The sequence below is a fragment of the Colletotrichum higginsianum genome, chromosome 4 (assembly GCF_001672515.1).
Source record: "Colletotrichum higginsianum IMI 349063 chromosome 4, whole genome shotgun sequence".
In the NCBI taxonomy this organism is placed as follows: Eukaryota; Fungi; Ascomycota; class Sordariomycetes; order Glomerellales; family Glomerellaceae; genus Colletotrichum; species Colletotrichum higginsianum.
Genome location: NC_030957.1, coordinates 489,754 through 508,415, shown reverse-complemented (window position 1 = coordinate 508,415; position 18,662 = coordinate 489,754). Strand labels below are relative to the sequence as shown.

General features: G+C 43.5%; 5 protein-coding genes across 5 annotated transcripts; 1 reads left to right on the top strand and 4 right to left on the bottom strand.

Moving 5' to 3' along the window:
- Window positions 1-214: 214 nt before the first annotated feature.
- CH63R_05487 (Major facilitator superfamily transporter) lies at window positions 215-2,091 on the top strand (the record flags this gene model as incomplete). Its single annotated transcript, XM_018300462.1, has 3 exons — window positions 215-420; window positions 482-769; window positions 828-2,091. 3 exons carry the CDS (start codon window positions 215-217, stop codon window positions 2,089-2,091), a joined length of 1,758 nt encoding a protein of 585 aa, XP_018158312.1.
- Window positions 2,092-2,414: 323 nt separating this feature from the next.
- Window positions 2,415-2,939, bottom strand: CH63R_05486 (uncharacterized protein; the record flags this gene model as incomplete). Its single annotated transcript, XM_018300461.1, has 1 exon — window positions 2,415-2,939. The coding sequence occupies one exon, from the start codon at window positions 2,937-2,939 to the stop codon at window positions 2,415-2,417; it is 525 nt and encodes a 174-aa protein (XP_018158311.1).
- Window positions 2,940-4,108: 1,169 nt separating this feature from the next.
- Window positions 4,109-5,368, bottom strand: CH63R_05485 (D-isomer specific 2-hydroxyacid dehydrogenase; the record flags this gene model as incomplete). The annotated part of the gene is made up of 3 exons (XM_018300460.1): window positions 4,109-4,709; window positions 4,792-4,929; window positions 5,016-5,368. 3 exons carry the CDS (start codon window positions 5,366-5,368, stop codon window positions 4,109-4,111), a joined length of 1,092 nt encoding a protein of 363 aa, XP_018158310.1.
- A 709-nt stretch (window positions 5,369-6,077) lies between these two features.
- Window positions 6,078-7,016, bottom strand: CH63R_05484 (Phytanoyl-CoA dioxygenase; the record flags this gene model as incomplete). Its single annotated transcript, XM_018300459.1, has 1 exon — window positions 6,078-7,016. One exon carries the CDS (start codon window positions 7,014-7,016, stop codon window positions 6,078-6,080), a length of 939 nt encoding a protein of 312 aa, XP_018158309.1.
- A 605-nt stretch (window positions 7,017-7,621) lies between these two features.
- CH63R_05483 (Duf895 domain membrane protein) lies at window positions 7,622-9,572 on the bottom strand (the record flags this gene model as incomplete). Its single annotated transcript, XM_018300458.1, has 9 exons — window positions 7,622-7,759; window positions 7,833-7,977; window positions 8,033-8,371; window positions 8,446-8,599; window positions 8,784-8,823; window positions 8,873-8,928; window positions 8,983-9,113; window positions 9,169-9,279; window positions 9,355-9,572. The coding sequence occupies 9 exons, from the start codon at window positions 9,570-9,572 to the stop codon at window positions 7,622-7,624; spliced, it is 1,332 nt and encodes a 443-aa protein (XP_018158308.1).
- Between the last annotated feature and the right edge of the window lie 9,090 nt (window positions 9,573-18,662).

Sequence of the window (18,662 nt, the reverse complement as noted above, 5' to 3'; positions counted from 1 at the left end):
CTCTGCGTTGCATACATAGAGGCAGCCCTGTCCGCCCGGTCTCTGTCTCACGTCCCTCGGCTTCATCTCTTTCATCGACAACAGGAAGGCACCCTCGACGATCTGTTGCTTTGACGCCCTCGAGCCTGGTACCCGCCATAGTCACGGCACAGTCCAGTCAGATACCTCGACGATAGACCGTCCTGTTTACTGATAACGGACTCTTTCCCACATCATGGGGCTTTTCACCAAGAAGGCTCCTGAGGAGCATGTCACCGCCGACCCGGCGACGCCCGCCTACGACGAGAAGACGGGCGAGCACCCCGGCGACCGGTCCAGCGATGATGAGCCTATCGGAAAGAATGTTCAGGCCGGTGTTGCCAAGGTCGAGGCCATGACTGCTGTCTGGACCAAGCGCGATCTGATTGCCGCCTACGTTCTGTAAGCCTTATCTATCTTGACGCCACGATCATGGAGCAACGAAGCCTAACAATACCGATAGCATTTGGCTCTTCTATGTTGTCACCTCTATCCAGGAAGTCTCCATGCGTGTCTTGTCGCCCTTCGTCACCAGTAGCTTTGCCTTCCACTCGCTGACGGCGACTACCGGCGTCATGTCGACTCTTATCGCCGGTCTCATCAAGCTGCCTCTGGCTAAGATCCTCGACACTTGGGGCCGTCCCCAGGGCCTCAGCTTGATGCTCATCAGCTGGATCCTTGGCTTTATCATGATGGCTGCCTGCAAGAATGTCGAGACCTACGCCGCTGCCCAGGTTTTCTACGCTGTCGGGTAAGCCTTCTCCGTTGACTAAAAAAAAGCACGACATCTTCTAACATGGATACCACAGATCCCAGGGCATTAGCTACTGCATCACCATCTTCATCGCCGACACCTCGAGTCTCAAGAGCAGAGCTCTCATGCTCTCTTTTGCGACGTCCCCGTACATCTTCATCACCTGGGCCGCCGGTCCCATCACCAACAGTATCCTCAAGAAGGACGGCATTGGCTGGCGTTGGGGTATGGGCATGTGGTCCATTGTGGCTCCTGTCGTTGTCGGGCCTCTCGTTCTGCTCTTCCTCTGGAACCAGCACAAGGCGAAGAAGATGGGCATCATTGACGGCCGTGGATCGATCAGGAACATTTCTGCCACCAAGGTTGTCAAGTTCCTCGTCGACGTCGACGCTCTCGGCATCTTGATCCTCGCCGCCGGCATGGCCTTCTTCCTTTTGCCGTTCAACATCTTCTCGTACCAAACCGAGGGGTGGCGATCGCCCATGATCATTGCTTTCATCGTCATCGGCTTCTGTCTCATCATCGGATTCGTCGTGTACGAGAAGTTCCTGGCACCTGTCACCTTCATTCCGTACAAGCTCCTGTCGGACAGGACCGTCTTCTTCGGCGGCTTGATGTTCGTCTTCGTCTTCTTCAACTCGGCCGTCTGGGGATCCTTCTTCAACTCGATGCTCATGGTTGTCTGGAACACGACCGTCGAGGAGGCCACCTACATCAGCAACATTTACCGCACCGGCTCTTGCTTCTTCTCCATTATCATTTCGGCCCTGATCTACAAGACTGGACGCTTCAAGCCGTTTGCTCTGTACTTCCTCGTCCCGCTGATGATGCTCGGCGTCGGTCTGATGATTCACTTCCGCCAGCCCGATCAACCCATCGGATACATCATCATGACGCAGATCTTCGTCGCCTTCGCTGGCGGCCCCATCGTTATCTGCGGTGAGATGGCTATGTTGTCGCCTTCCGACCACCAGCACGTTGCTGTCATCATGGCCATTCTCGATCTCTTTGGCAGCATCGGCAGCACTGTCGGTTACACCGTCGCCACCGCCATCTGGACCAGCACTTTCAAGAAGAACATCACCAAGTACACCCCGCCCGGCACCCCCGTCGACACCATCTACGGCGACCTCATCTCCCAGCTCAGCTACGAGGTTGGCAGCCCTGAGCGCATTGGTATTCAGCACGCCTACGGCGACTCTCAGCGCATCATGCTCATCACCAGTGTCTGCCTTTTGGTTGGCGCCTTGGGCAGCGTCGCCATGTGGCGCAACATCAACGTCAAGACGATCAAGCAGGTGCGCGGAAACGTCGTTTAGAGAGAGTGGCCTTTGGCGATGATACCCCCTTTTTTTTTGGAGAGCTTGGGCTCTTGGATCTAAAAGCGAAATTTATTCTTCATTCGGGACGACCTCAATGTGGTTGTCCTCGTACACATTTGATACATGTTTTAATCTATGAGGGACGTAAATGACGGTCCTGGCGCACGATTGTACATGCACATCATGACCGTATCTAGCTAGTAATTAGCTTACGTCTCAAACCATCAAAGTTATGTTCTTTACCCGAGACTTGATTGTCTCGCGTTAGCCTCGCTGTATTGAGCACCCGGTCGACTTTTGGAATGCATTTCCGTCTAGACTCAGTCACCCTTGTGAAGTTCCTTTCTCATGACGCCTTTCAGACTCTCCTCGGAGATGGTTATGTATTTGTCTGGCGACACGCTATCCTCGAACGGAACCCTTAACCACTCGTCCGCCTGTACGATCTTGCCGTCCCTGAGCTTCAAATCGATGACGCCCGAGTACTCGAACGGCAAGCCCGTGGCCTTGCGGCGTCCGAGGTCGTTGACAAAGACGCCCCGGTTGACGGTGCGGAAGCTGCAGTAGCCGTTGTTGCCGCCGCTGCCGCCGGCGTCCGTCTCGGCCCCCCAGTAGACGGGGTACCGCGGGTCGAGGTAGACCTCGAAGTCCTTGTGCGCGCCGTTCCAGTGCCGGTGGTGGCGCTCGAGGAAGGCGTAGGGCACGTGGATCTGGGCGCCGTGGTCGGTCATGACGGCGTCCGGGGCGAAGAGGGCGAGGAGCGGGGAGGGGTCGCGGGCGGCCCAGGCGCGGCAGTAGATCTCGGGGAGGTCTTTGGGGGTTTGAGGGGCGGGCATGCCGTTCATCGTTGGAGTTTGGGTGGTTGTTGGTTGTACGTCTGGCTTGAGTGTTTGGTGTGTTGAGCTGGGTAGTAAGTAGTGTAGTTGGGGTTTGGTGTTGTAGTTGAAGGCGAGGTTGAGATAACAGTAGACTAGAGAACTGAGCTGGGCGAGGGGGTGGTGGTCTTGGCAGCAAGCGGCAGCCGCACCTTGTCACTTATGTAAACTTTTAAAAGGGTTCGGGAAAGTTGAGGCGAGAATCGGATGCGGTTGGGGAAGCTCCGCCGCGAGAAGTCGACTGAAACCGGAGGTTGATGATCGGACGAGAGGTTGTCGCGACGGGACCCGCTCGAGGAGAGGGGGTTCTGTTACGGTTTTAAATGACGACGGATGCCGGGTCCGGATGACTCGAGGTCGGGGATAGAGCTGCATGATAGACTATGTGTTAATCGTGACATGAAAGGGGGGGTAGAGAGAGGCCATGTTGTGGTTTGGTTTAGGTTTGCTACGTGAAAGACTACTCGACGAACGTCTGTGGTTGACTTTTGGGGAGAAAGAGTTCGGACGATATCTCCTTTTGTGTTGGACTGATTTGAACTCAACTGCGCTTTCATGAGCTCTTCGGTGGGCTTCTGTGCTCAGCACGTGGGTGACGTCTTCAAAACTCAGTTGCAGGGCGTCCATGCTCTGCCATTCTGAAAGTCTGTTTGGCCATGGGTGCTTCCAAGTCACGCGGGTGGCTAGCTTTTGGTCTTCCATCTCAGGATGCTCTTGATGATTGATCTTGTGAAGCTCCTGGAAGGCTACAGATAGTTGACCTTCTCAGCGATTGACAAGTCTGAGTTAGATAGTTTTCATGTCACGGGGACGAATTCGGCATTTGTAGTCATGAAGCATCTTACGCTCACTTCTTAGATGTTCCTTGTATGCTGCAGGTGTTTCGTTGTCTGCGTCTGCGTCACTTACATCAGTACTCGCAAACATGCTGGTTACGACTGCTGCTGGGCTCACATTCTTCATCTTCCCGTTCCGACGTTCCCGACATGTACAAACTAGATTGTTGTCTTGCTGAAGCCACTTGGTTGGAAACGGTTTCATGTCCGTGACGATGATGCCAACAATGCTAAGACTATTGGACCTCGCGTATTCGTCTACTCTATTCTATTCGTTTCTCGGGCTCCTATATTCGTCGAATGCTAGTAGTGCAGGGACCTGTTGACAACGTTGATGAGAGGCTGTCTCGTGTGCAGCCGCTCCAGGTTGGCCTCCAGAAGGCCCAGCACTCGCTCCCAATGCACCTTCGTCCTCCAGCTGACGTGGGGCGTGATGAAGATGTTGGGTGCCTTCCACAAGGGGTGGTCCTTGGGAAGCGGCTCCGGGTCCGTCACGTCGAGCGCCGCGGCGCGGATCTTGCCCGTCTCGAGGGCCTCGATGAGGGCGTCGTTCTGGACCAGCGGGCCCCGGGCGATGTTGGAGACGAAGGTCCTGCGCCTCGACAGGATCTCGAACTGCTCCCTGCCGAACAGCCCCTTGGTCTCCTCGGTGAGCGGCAGGCCCAGGACGAGGATGTCGAGGTCCTGGGCCAGGAAGGCGTTGACGGACTCCCTCGACGCGCCGTGGAACCACTTGGTCGGAATCAACCCGTCCGGGTCTCCGGTGCCGGGGATGCAGTAGCTGTCGTCCTTGCGGGACGCTGGCGTCGACCGCTCGCTCCGCGTGTAGGCGTACACCTCCATCCCCATCGCCTGCGCGATCTTGCCGCATTGGCGGCCGATGGCGCCGTAGCCCAGGATGCCCCTGAGAATCGTCCACTGGTTAGCAGGACCGCAAGAGGCGGTTGTGCGTTCACAGCCATTGGTGGGGTGTTGTCCAGGCTTACATCCGCAGGTTGACCGAGTCCTCGACCTCGACGGCTAGCGGGCTCTCCCAAAAGCCTTCCTTCATGTTGTTGGCATAGCGCAGGAAGTGATGCTGGCTCGATAGCCAGGTTCCAATGACCCATTCGGCGATCTGCGGCCTGCCGAGTTTGGCATCTCAGTGGGTGGTTCAAGGCTTCCCCTCCCCCTCCCCCCCTCCCAACGAAACAGGTCGGGCTTTACTCACGATTGGCACCCGTTTGTCGTGCAGAAGGCAACGTCCGGGTTCTTGTAGACCTCGTGGTCCACCCACTTGTCGACGCCGGCGGACGACACCTGCACGAAGCGGACCTTGGACATGCGGCTCGGGGACGCGGGCAGGTACGAGTAGAAGATGGTGACGCCGTCCCACACCCCATCCGGGATCTCGTCTGGCTGGATGTAGCCGCCGCCGGGCTTCCGGCTGTCGACCCAGCGGACTTGGAGGCCGGGGAAGCGCTCCGAGACCCTCCGGGTCCACGCCGGGTTCTCCGCCGCCGAGAGAAGCAGCAGGAGCACGTCCTTGGCCAAGGGGCTTGCTTGATCCGGAATATCACCCATGATGTTCTTCTGAGAAGGATATTATGTTTTGTCAGTAGAGGCAATCGTTAACCACCAGTGATGCGCTGCGAAGTCTCGACGGTCGAAAACGTGGTTTCGATGCGGGAGAATGTGTCGAGAAGGACTTTTGATAAGGGATCTGTACACTGATAGGTTGAAGCGATGGGACTGACTAGGGTTTCCGGCTCCGGAGCTCCGCTACCGTCCCGACATCGGTCAGGTTCCCCGAGATAGCGATTTATCAGCAGTGCAACGACTCACGCACGATGTGACCTGGGCCTTGGGTTCGATTGAGAGGGTTGAAATTTTTTAAGGACGGGTTGGCTTGAGATATTGTTCACTGCCGAAAAATAAGAATAGCCTTGGAAGTTGAGGACTGAAACCTGTTACATAGCCTACGCATCCATCGCGAGTTGTTCGACCTGTCATTGATAAGCATTCTTTTGACGGAATCAAGTACAAGAGCTGTTTTCAATCACATATTCAACTCAAAACTGGGTGATGTTTCTTAAGATGTCTCGTAACAATGGCCGATTGTTGGATCAAGGACTCTGACCGAAGTGATCTGAGCCTAGGCTCCGTTGCTTGTGATCAATGCACACCCTTGAAGATATGTGTTGGACTGCCACACGGATGATATATTCACTGCTTTCTTTTCCCCAACGGACTGGCGACAACAGACACAAATAGAACAATGATTGTTCCATCTCTAGTATGCCTCGACTCCGGCCAGCTTCAGCAACTTGTCAGTCAACTCGGGCTTCTCCCGAGGCTCCGATCTTCTGGCGTCGACTGATCCGTCCGGAAGAGTCGGTTGGTTCGTTCTCGGAACGATGTTGTCGTGCGGCCAGTGTGTTGTGGCCTGCCACTTCTCAAACGCCTGCTTCTTGGCACCCAGGGCTTCCGTTGTCGCAAAAGAGGCCGGCGCGTACGACACGTACGTGATGGTCCGGATGGTATCGCTTTCGGGTGTAGGCTCGGCGCCGTAGTGAATCAGCCGCGAATCCCAAATGATCAAGTCGCCCGGCTCCGCGACGACCTTGTGCTCTCGATATCCCTGCTCCTCGAACCATGCGATCTGCTCCGGCGTGTAGTTGAAAAAGTCCTTCCTCGTCCATTGGGCCCTGTCGGTACGATCGCGGAAGAACGACTCGGTGACCTTGTGGGTTCCCGGATACACCGTCAGCCCGCCGTCTTCGGGCCCTGCCTTGGACAGGTTCACGATCCCTTGCACGCACTCCAGTCCCTTTCTGTACGGGCTCTGGTCGACGTGCGGCCACTTCTGCCGGGGCGCATGGTCCGGCCTTCGCGGGAGCGTGATGTTCAGGGCGTCGAACGAGACGATGAGCTCGTCGGTGCCCCAGACCTTGGCGAAGACGTCAATGACGCCTTGCTCCTGGCGGATGTCCCACATGAACTTCTCGTGGACGACGCCGTAGTGGTTGAAGGTGTTGATCCCGGAGATGAAGGGCAGGTTGCCGGGCGTCCATGTCGCGGGGTTGGCCAGGTCCAAGGCAGGGTTGTCGAATGACTGGAGCCATGCGAAGGCTTGGTTTTGGTAGTGGGCGGCCTTGTCGCGAGTGATCACGGATGGAATGACCGCGAAGCCGTTCTTCTCGAAATCCTCCTGCCAAGTGGCTCTCGACATTGTGTGAGTCTGTCAATAGTCTATGCGGCGTGATATCGAGGGTCTGTGACGCGTTGATGTGGCGATCAATCTCTCCTAGGGCGGCTGACGAAAGGTTCAAGGTTGTTCTTTTGGGTTGGCGGTGATGTCGTCAAGCAATCAGCCGATGCTGCGGGAAAACCACTAGGGGACATACTTATCCGGATGTATCACGAAAGCCTGGCTCTCGATGAGGTGCTCGGGAAACATCCACTCCCGTTCTTGGATCTTCGCCATCGCCGGGCTACTTCCGGAGGGGTCTGCGAGGTCGGAGCCGTTCCGGTGTGGGGCTTCTCAACGCTGCAAGGAGAGAGAGAGAGCTCCGATGGGAAACAATGCGAGAAGGCTAGTCAAGTGTTTAGTGATATCCTCATCAGACTCGGTGCAGACGATCAAGCAAATAGCACCAGTTTCCAGAGGATATTCTTGCATCTACAAGTTGTTATCTGGCATGGAAACCGACAAAGACTTTGTCTTTTGACAGTCCAATTATTGATTTGGGCCAGTCTAGTTGTGCGACGAGCCTACAAGTGGTGTTTCCAAGACCGACAGCCTACGCTCAGAGCTTCTCTTCATCTGTAATCTCTCTAATCAGATACCCCCTTCCCAGAATCCTCTTCAGAGACAGCTTCCGAGTGTTTGATGCCGATGGTACGCACAATGAGGTACGTCGGAATGAGTGCCAAGCCCCACAGCCCAAAGTTGACTCCCACGGCGGCCAGCAGCTGAGGGCAATGTCAGTCGGTGTCTTACTATTTTCAAAGCCTTAAATAAGTCGACGGTCATGCAATTACTTACGGGAGCATGAGTAGAGCTGATACCGGATGCCACGGCACCGCCTGCAGCCTCGACGGCGCGTACAGTCGACGTGAATCTGATGATCTCAGCAGTGTCACGAGCCATGTACCCGGCCAGCCAGTAGCCGTAGTTGTAAGCCAAGGCACTAGAACGATCACGTTAGTCATACTCTGCGAAAGGTTTGTGAGTTAACAACTCACAAGTTAACCTGCAGCAGGATGTACAGTGCCCAGCCACGGCCGAAACCGTTGTCCACCCAGTCCAGCGCTGGTGCATTCAAGCCGTACTCGCGCTGAATGATGGTCGCCCACACCCAAGTCCCCCCAAACAGGGCCATCATGCCAATGTAAGCGAACCGAGCACGCTGGTTGATGGTCAGGCGGGTCCAGTCGAGGAAATGGCCGAAGAAGAAGTTGGCGGTGATTTGGGCCAACGCGGAGACTAGTGACGCCAGGGCGCGGGAGCGGACGGAAAAGTAGAGCGACAGGTAAGAGCCCGCATACGAGAGCAAAAAGGTGGCGTAAAAGAAGAAGGGGAAGCTTTGGTGAGTGGGCTGTCAGCACCGGAGACGGACGCGGGAGCGCCATGCCGGAGACGCGGGAGGCGGACTTACACCAAGAGGAAGTCCTCACGGACGAGAATCTTGCCGACGGCCTTCAGTTCGGCCACGGTTGGAATCCGCTCTGCTTTTGCCACCTTCTTTCCGTCTTGACGCTGAACCTTTTCGGCGGACGAGAGGAGCATTGCGACGAACGGACCTAGGCATTCTGGGCGATGTGAGACGACGTTGACACGGCTTGAGGGGGGGGGGGGGGGGGGTGGAGAGACTCACGCAAGGCCACGAAGACGACGTATGTCCTGTAATCTAGCTTTCCAGTTGTTTTACCGGTTGAGTCTCAAACTTCTCGTTAGCGGTTCCATCGAAAAGAAAAGATGCTACTCTTCACTCACTGAAAGCGAGGTTGATGGCGCCTCCGACGATCGAGCCGCCCTACATCGACTTAGCACGGCTGCGTTCACGACCAAATACTGACACTCACGTTTCTGTATGCCAGCCAGTAGGCGAGATATCTGCCTCGTTTGTGATCCTCTGGGTCTGGAAGCCGATGTTAGACGAGTCTGGTGGCCAAGGGTACGCTGCCACACTCACAACTGATCATGATGGCCCCTTCAGCCGCCCAGAAGACGCCTGCGGTGATTCCACAAGCGGCGGATCCCACATAGACAAACCACTCGTTACCGTAGCGGTTGTTCGTGTACAGCGAAGCCGAGTATATAGCGCTGGTTCCTTGTCAGTTCATGCGCTTGCAGGAGTCACACACTGGGATTCGCTCACTATCCCGTCGTGCCAAAGACCAACGCGTTCTTCAGGCCGATCCTGTTGGCGACGACACTGCCCATTGAGCAAGTCACGACCATCATGACTCCCAGGACGGCATTTGCGGACCTGCCACCGAGTGAGTTTTACCGTCTTGGAAAAAGGTCGCTGAACTATGGTAGGCTGGAGGGTGGAGAGACTTACATCACCAGATACGGAGTTTGTTGCCCACCTGCTCCGGTCGATTGCATAGCATTGTACAGTCCAGGGGCGAAGAAGGCACAAAGGCCGATGACTGTGGCTTGGAAGAAGACCGTTCGATACCATGTTCTCTTTGTGGTCCCGGGGATCTCAGCCTCTGGAGTCGAGTTGTACGAGGCCGCCGAGGGGGCCCCTTGCGTCTGGGTTTGTTGATGCGCCATAGTGAGAGACGTTTGGTGAAACACTTTGTCTATGGGATGACAGAATGATCGAATCCCTTGCCCAGCGGCCGTGCGACTGTGATCCGATATTTTGAACTCGGACTGATCTTCTTGTCAAGACTCGACAATGGGGGGTTACGACTCAGACATCGGGACATGTATGGAGAAAAATGCGATTGAAAGAACCCAAGACTTGAATGGGATTTCCTCGCCAAACGTCTGGCCGATAGCGGTGGTAAGGCGTGTCGCGATGGGAGTTATCATGGCGTGCTCGCGGAGTCTCCACCACGAGGTAAGCCGATGACCACTGCGAGGCAGCCCAGGAGCGCAAATGGGTCCATCTAGACGGACAAGTGCCGTCGAAGGATTTTCTCTGGTCTTGGAGAAACGACGATCCGGATCCAACGTCTTGTTTCAGTTGTTCCCGGAGACTTGCAATGCAGCGCAACGATGCTTGGTGGAATCACGCACGGAGATTCGACAGTTGAACGAATGTACGCGTTTATTTGTGAAGTTCCGGATCGGAAGAAGCTGATTGTGCTGCGAGAGCGCAATATAGGAGGATGTCAGCCACAGAGAAGAGAGTAAGTCAGCATACCCACTTCCTGGCACCCCCCACTTCCTAGCACCCCAAAAGTGAAGTTATTCCCACTATGCCCTTCGACTTTAATTAATTACTGCCTTCTTCTAGATGCTACTATAATACAGCTTTCTGCCTCACTAGGGCAATTAGAGTTACTAGATTCAGCTGCATTATCCTTTTTTTCACTAGCCTTAATTTGCACCTACTAAATGTCCTTAATATTAGTAAATTTAGTATTTAAATTAATTTAGACTACTCTTCTTTTCCTTATTATAGTATTATTAATTTAGGCTTATAAAAGCTCTAGCTTATATTAAGTAGTAATTAGCTTATAAGCCTACTTACTAAAGCCATTTTTAACTTTTTAGAATAGAAAGTATTAAGTAAAAGTATTATTATTTAATTCTATAAATAGCTTTAGTTAGCTAGCTAAATTCTTTATTTTTCTTATTATTAACTATACTACTATAAATAATATAAATACTTATTCTTCCTCTTTCTTACTTTTAGACTACTCTTTACTAATTTAATTTAATAATACTAATAGTTTTAGTATTATTAGGAGTAGGAGGGAGCTTATTAGAGACTTTACTATAGAGATAGACTATAACTCTATTTATTTTTAACTACTTCTAATATTCTATATTATTATAATTATAGTATAAGCCTTTTAATAATAATTTATAAAATTCCTCTTACTTATAATAGTAGAATTATTCTACTAATTAAAGTATTTAAGTTCCTTTCTATAGGCTGCTTTTATAGAGCTAAAGACTAATTAGTTAAGTAGCTAGAGTATATAGGAAGTATATAGTAGTAGGAATAATAAATAAATATTATTAATATAGTAGAATTATATAAAGTCTATTATTATATAATTCCTATAGTTATTAATAATTAGTAATTTAGCCTCCTTCTTACTCTCTTAGCTCTCCTTACTCTAAGAGGTAGTCTAATATAGCTCTCCTAGTAGACTATTGCAGACTAATAGGTAGAATAAGCTGCGCATTAGTAGAGTTAAAGGCTACAGCTATATAAAGTAGCTTTATATAGTATTAGACTAAAGAGCTAGTATAAGAGCTACTAATTTATATAAATTTAATATATAAGAATATTACAACCTATTAGATATAATAGGACTAGAGGACACTCTATAGGGTACTTAGTAGTTATAAATAAATTATATACAATTAAATATAGGAAATAGAGTAGCCCCTCTAGCTATAGAAGAACTATAGTATAAGTTATATAGAGATAAAATTATATATAAGTACTACTTCTTAGTAATAAGTACTTATTTTTAGTAATAAGTACTTATAATTAATAATAAGTACTTACTACTAATTAGAATTAATTATAATTATTAAGAAAGACTATAATAGGACTTATATATAGAATAGACTTAAATATACTTAAGAATAGACTTCTATAGCTCTTTAGTAATTAACTTTATAATTATTCCCTTAAATACTCTTAGTACTCTTTACTAGTAATCTATATTATAAGCCCCTTATTAAGTATACAATTAATTACTGTATTCTCTAAAGACTTAATTCTTTTAGTACAACTTATAGTACTATTCCCTAGCTTTATTACTTTAGCTTCTACTAATAAATACTACTATAGAAAGCTAACTGTAATAAGTATAGTATTCCTAAATTAACTCTTTAATTTTAACTCTAGAGTAGTTAGTCTAAAAGGATTATATTTTCTAACTTTTAGAGGCTTTCCTCTAACTAGGAGGCTAAATTAGCTAAATAAGTGCAAATCTAGTATACCCTTAGTATTACTCTAATTTATTAATAAGTAAGGGTATTTATAGAATAAATCCTCTATACTATAGGGAATAAGGAGCCTATAGGAAAGAGCTAAATTTATACCTTTCTAAAGAGAAATTTATCTATTAAGGTCTAGAGAAGTTACCTTATTAACTCTAAATATATTAATAGAGTATTTACTAAAGTTATTAGGGACTAATTTAAACTCCTTATTATACTAGAAGTTAAGAGTATTAAATTAGCTAATAAATATAATATAAATAAGATTAGTATTATTAAGGGCTAGGGATTTAATAGGCTAGTACTAGGGATAATTAAGATAAAGTCTATTTATAAGAAATAGCTTAAGTTAAGAGTATAAGTATTTATTATTAAATGTATCTCTACTCTAGGCTATACTCTAAATTCCCTTCTTATATATAAGAGTAAAATAGTCTAGTAGTAGTAGTTTCCTCTAGATTTTAGCTCTTATAAAGAATAGTAGTTTACTATAATAGAGAATAAATAAACTATAAATAATACTATATTTAAATAACTATAGTAGGTTTTTATTCTTTAGACTATCCCTTAGACTATATTATATACTTATAAGTATATATAGTAGTTATTAACTACTAGTAGGTATAAATCTACTTATTTATAGAGTATATAGTCTTATATACTATAAATCTTCCCTAAGGAAAATTTAATTATAAAGAGACTTACTTAATTATACTTACTTTTAATAAGAATAGAGTAGAAGAGACATAAAATAGAATATCTTAGATAAGATAAGGTAAGGTAGAATAGGTATAGGCAGAAAGGTTGTATATTACTTACATGCATAAGGTCTAAAGTCTAAGGTAAAATAGAAGGGAAATTCCCTTTATTTATACTTCTACCTAAGGGATAAAATCCTAGATTATTAATCTATATTATTACATATTATTATAGGTTAATACGTGTGAAAATATGCTTATAGTATAGTGTATTTATCTAGTATGAAGGGTTGAAGTCCTTAGTATGAAGGGCTAGTCTGGAATGCTTTACTTGTCTTTATATAGACTAGTATGTCTGTAAATCCTTATATACAAGTTATGCAGATAAACTATACACTAATCTATAGCTAAAATTATACGGATTCTAAATATAAAAACCGTTTACTTATATCTCTTTTAGTTATAGAGATATATGCAATTAAGTATATAGGTATTTTTATTAATAAGCTTCTTTATTCTTAGTCTTTTTACTTTACTTTACTTTTTACTTTTTACTTTACTTACTCCCTACTTCCTTATATATTAAATTTATATAAGTTAGTAGCTCTTGCACTAGCCCTTTAACTTAGTACTATATAAAGCTACTCTATATAGCTATAGCCTTTAGCTCTACTAATATGCAACTTATTCTACTTACTAGCTTATAATAGTCTACTAAAAGAGCTATATTAAGTAGTAGTATAATTATAATAATTATAACTTTAGAAAATTATTTTTTATAGTTATACTATAAAGAAATATAATTTTTAAGTAATAAAACTCTTAATTATATACTCTAATTAAATAAGAGAAATAAAATACACTCTAAGTAGAGGGAATATTTACCTTCTAATTAGAGTATATTACTAATATTTACTAAATTTAATCTCTAAAAGAATAAATAAAAAGTTAGGAACTACTTAGTAGACTTATAAAATTATTCTAGAATAATATTAATAATCTCTATAATATTAAGTTTATTAATAATAAGCTAGTATATACTAATATAAATTAGTAACTAAAATATATACTAAATTTAATATTTAACTTAAATAAATACTAAGTAAAAAATACTTTAAGAATAGTAAAAAGACTTATTTAGAGAGTAAGAGAATATATAATACTAGTATAAAGACTATACTCTACTAATATATTAATTAATATTTTACTATTAAACTTAAGAGCCTTAAGTATAATAAGAGACTTAATTACTCTAGTAAGACTAATAGACTAAGAAGACTTTTAATTAGAATCTCTATATAAGCTACTTAGTATAAAGTTAATATTACTTAATAGAGAGAGTATATATATAGAAAGTCTATTTAACTACTATAGTTAGTCTAGTAGTAAAGGGTCCCTACTATAGGGAATTAAATACTTAAATATAAATAAATTAGGAAGTAGAGAGAATACTATTAGCTAAAGGAAATTTTACTTACAATTAGCATTCTAGCCCCCTCTAAGTAGCTAATTTAACTAGAGTTAATATAAGAATAGTAATACTTAAAGCTACTCTATAGCTAAGGAGAGAATAGTATATAGAGAATTAGGATATTATATAGAGATACTAATATATACTTACTAAGAATATAATATAATTAGCTAATACTTATAAAATATTAAAGAGTATACTTAATATAGTAGTAGAATTTAACCCCCTAATAGGGAAGGACTATAATATAGTAGACTTTCTCTATATACTCCTCTATTCTAATAATTTAATTTAAAGTTAACTCTATTAAATAGAATAGTAAAAAAGAACCCTTAGAATAAATCTTACTCTATTTAATTAGGCTCCTACCCCCTAAACTAGGGAACTAGACTAGAATAATTACTAATAATAGGAGGTACTCTAATATTATTCTATATTACTATAGAGTCTAGTAGGAACTCTATACTAGTACTATAAAATATACTACTAATATTTAATTTAGTAATAAATAAGTTTATTAGAGTATTTATAGTATAATTGTAAACTCTAAATTTAAGAGGAATACTTATTATAATTTAAGAATATATACTAAAAATATAATAAACTATTAGAATCTTCTAGCTAAATATAAATACTAAGAGGTACTTATTAGACTTAATATTTTATAACTTTTGTAAAATATACTATTATAATATAGAGCTATAAATATAGTTAATATAAATATATATAGTAGATTTAGAATTAAACTACTAAATTATTTATAATATATATTTATATTTATAGGAATAAGTATAAAACTAGTAGGAATTTTACTTATTTAAATTAGAATATACTCTACTTAAAGTGTAAGAATAGTAAACTATTACTTAGAGATTTAGAGACTAATTTAAGCTTATACTTATGCAATTAGAGAAATAATTTTAGGAAAACTACTTTACTATAGAGAAAATTAATAATTAGAATAATATTTATATATTTACTTAAGACTATTTTAAGTATACTAGAGTATAGAGAAATATTAATTATAAATAGTAGCTAATATATTTCTATAATAATTTAGCTCTATATTTTTACTAGTTCCTCTAACGTACGTGCATAGTGAGCTGCGCATCATAGTGAGCTGCGCACGTCCACTGCCTTTCTACCTCTTAAACCTTTACACCTACTTTCCTCCACGTACGAACATGACTTCTTCTTCTAAAGAAAGCCGTATTATCCTTGCCCTCCAAGCTATCCAAAAAGACCCAAAAATGTCTGTACGAAGAGCTGCCTCCACCTTTGAGGTTCCTGAATCAACCCTTCGCACGCGACGCGCTGGTGTACTCCCACGAGCCGAGACGCGACCGAAATCAATGAAGATGACTATAACTGAAGAGGAGGTGATTCTTGAACGAGTTATTGACCTAATCGATCGAGGGTTCCCTCTGCGACAAGAAGACGTACGAGAAATGGCCGACTAACTCCTAAACGCGCGCGACGGGACGCGTACGGGACCCCGATGGGCAGAGAACTTCGTACGACGCGTCCCCCAATTGAAAATGCGATTTCGACGTCGAATCGACTATCAGAGGGCCTTAGCTGAGGATCCTACAATTATACAAGGCTGGTTTGCACTCGTGCGAAATACAATTGCAAAGTACGGAATACTTGATGACGATATCTACAATTTTGATGAGACTGGGTTCCTGATGGGAATGCTGTTGCATGCAAAGGTTGTTACAACGTCTGACTGTAAGGGAAGGCCTCGTACGAAGCAGCCTGGCAATTGGGAATGGGTTTCTGTCATTCAGGGTGTGTGTGCAGATGGCTGGGCGATGCCTCCGTACGTTATCGTGAAGGGCAAATATCACCTCCTCTCCTGGTACACCAACGGCCAATTCCCAGCCACATGGCGCATCCATCCAAGCGAAAATGGATGGACGACAAATGATATTGGCCTAGATTGGCTACAGCACTTTAATTAGTGCACAAGGACTCGTACGAAGGGCTCTTATCGCCTCTTGATCCTTGATGGTCACAACAGCCATAAATCGACCGACTTTGACGAATACTGCAAGGAACAAAGCATTATTGCTCTCTGCATGCCTCCCCATTCATCGCACGAGCTCCAGCCTCTTGATGTTGGGTGCTTTAGCCCGTTAAAGCACTCGTACAGCAAGGAAATCGAGAAGATGATGCGGATGCAGATTTCGCATATTACTAAGGATGACTTCTTTCCTGCCTTTAAAGCAGCATTCTTTGCCTCAATGGGCGAAAACAACGTACGAGCTGGTTTTAGACAGGCAGGCCTTGTACCTTTTAACCCTGAAGTGGTTCTTTCTCGCTTGGATTTCAAGCCAAAGACGCCAACACCATCAAACTCACGGCCAAGCAGCCGAGGCTCCTGGGACGCAAAGACACCAACCACAGCACTAGAGGGCGTACGAAGTGCTTCCTCTCTTAAAAAGAAGATCCAAGCACATCAAGGTAGCTCACCAACACCAATGTACGAAGTAATTGACTTCCAGGCCAGAGGTATTAGCAAGTTAGCCCATAGGCTTGCTATTGTTGAGGCTGAGAACCGTAAGCTTCGTACGGGGATAGAGGTACTAAGTAAGCGCCGGAGGGCAAAAAAAACACGACTACGTCTTGGAGGGTCACTTAATACTGCTGAAGCAGAGGCACTACAAGTAGAAAAGGGTGGTGTTGATGCTGGAGGAGAGAATAACCCTCAGAAGGAGGGTCGTACGGAAGGTGCTGAACCACGCGCGCGACGATGTGGCAATTGCGGAAAGTCTGGACATAACGCACGAACCTGTGAAGTAGTTTGGGATAGTGATGAAGAAGAGGGTGATAAGTAGTTTTAATTGATTTCGTACGTTGTAGTTGAATTAACTTATATAAGAGGTAGAAAGGCAGTAGACGTGCGCAGCTCACTATGATGCGCAGCTCACTATGCACGTACGTTATAAGCTAAAGAATACTAATATATTAAATATATTTATTACTATAATAAAGGAAAAATATAGAGTATTAAGAGATACTAATATAAGTAGTTAGTATAATTTAATTTATACTAATAATATATACTCTATAAGCTATACTCTACTAAAAGTAAAAAATAATACTATATACTAAGAGTACTTAATAATAAATATAAGAGAAAGTTAGCTACTTAAGGAAAATCTAGCTCCTAATACTTATAGCTATAAATTTAAATAAATAACTAAGTACTCTAAGGAATTTGTACTTTAGAATAATATAAATAACTAGTAGTAAGACTAAAAGTACTAGTAAAAATACTTAAGAGAATACTAGTATAATAACTAAGTATTTTAATATAATAATAGGGGATACTCTTAGGATAAATAAGGAATAGAGTAATAAAATAGGAATAGTAAATTATTTCTAAATTAGAAATTTAAAGACTAATATTCTTAAAAGAGTAACTCTAGGGGAAATACCTACTATAATACTAAGTACTTTAAGTAGAATAAGAAGACTATTAAGAAAGATATACAAATTATATAGGAGTTAAATAAAGAGGCTTATAAGAGAATAAATAATCTTATTAATAATAAGTATATTCTTAAATGAATAGAGGAAATTAATACTCTTATAAAAAGTACTACTAACTTTATAGTAAACCTCCTAATTATAGTCCTAGAGTACTTAAAGGACCCTTAACTCTAGTATTATAATAAGGAGTCCTTAATACTATAGTAGAATAAAATTAAGGAATATTTTACAAAAGTTATTTAAGAATGCTAATTTAACTAGTATAGAACTAATTAGATTTAGTAGTTAAGACTAGTTATATAATGCAAAAAAAAAATAGTAGTAAAAAGCCTAATATAAGTACTATACTCTATTCTTATACTATTAACCTAGTAAGGTAGCTTATTTAAGAATATATAGTACTATAGAATTAGTATAGTCTATTTAACTTAATACTAGATTAACTTACTAGAGATAGCTTTACTACTATTAAGGTCTATACTATTAAGGTTAAGAACTCTTAGCTATAGAGGTATTAAACCTTAAGATGTAGGCTTTTTAAATATATATAGTTAGTAAGAATAGAATCTCCTAGAATTCTCCTATTAATTATACTTACAACCTGCAAAATCTGCAATTCAGATGAATTATCCCTTAGCTGTATAAAACTAAAGTAACTAAATTAAATTCTTCTTTCTAATTTAATTAAGCTATAACGTACACGCATAGCGAGTCGGCCAACATAGCGAGCCGGCCACTCCTTATCGCTAGAAAAAGCCCCTTTTCTAACTATTTATTAAAAAGTAGATTCTTAACTAATAAAGACCTAGTTTTTAGCATTAGATAACGATAAGAGTTAGATTTTAAGAAATAATAGTATTAAAATTATTATCTCTTTCTAGCCTATATTACTAAGCTTACCTCTTATCTAGGCCTCTAGATAAGAGGATTACTAAGAACCTAGGGTTAGGAAGAGACAATAATTTCTACAATATTATTTCTTAAAATCTAACTCTTATCGTTATCTAATACTAAAAACTAGGTCTTTATTAGTTAAGAATCTACTTTTTAATAAATAGTTAG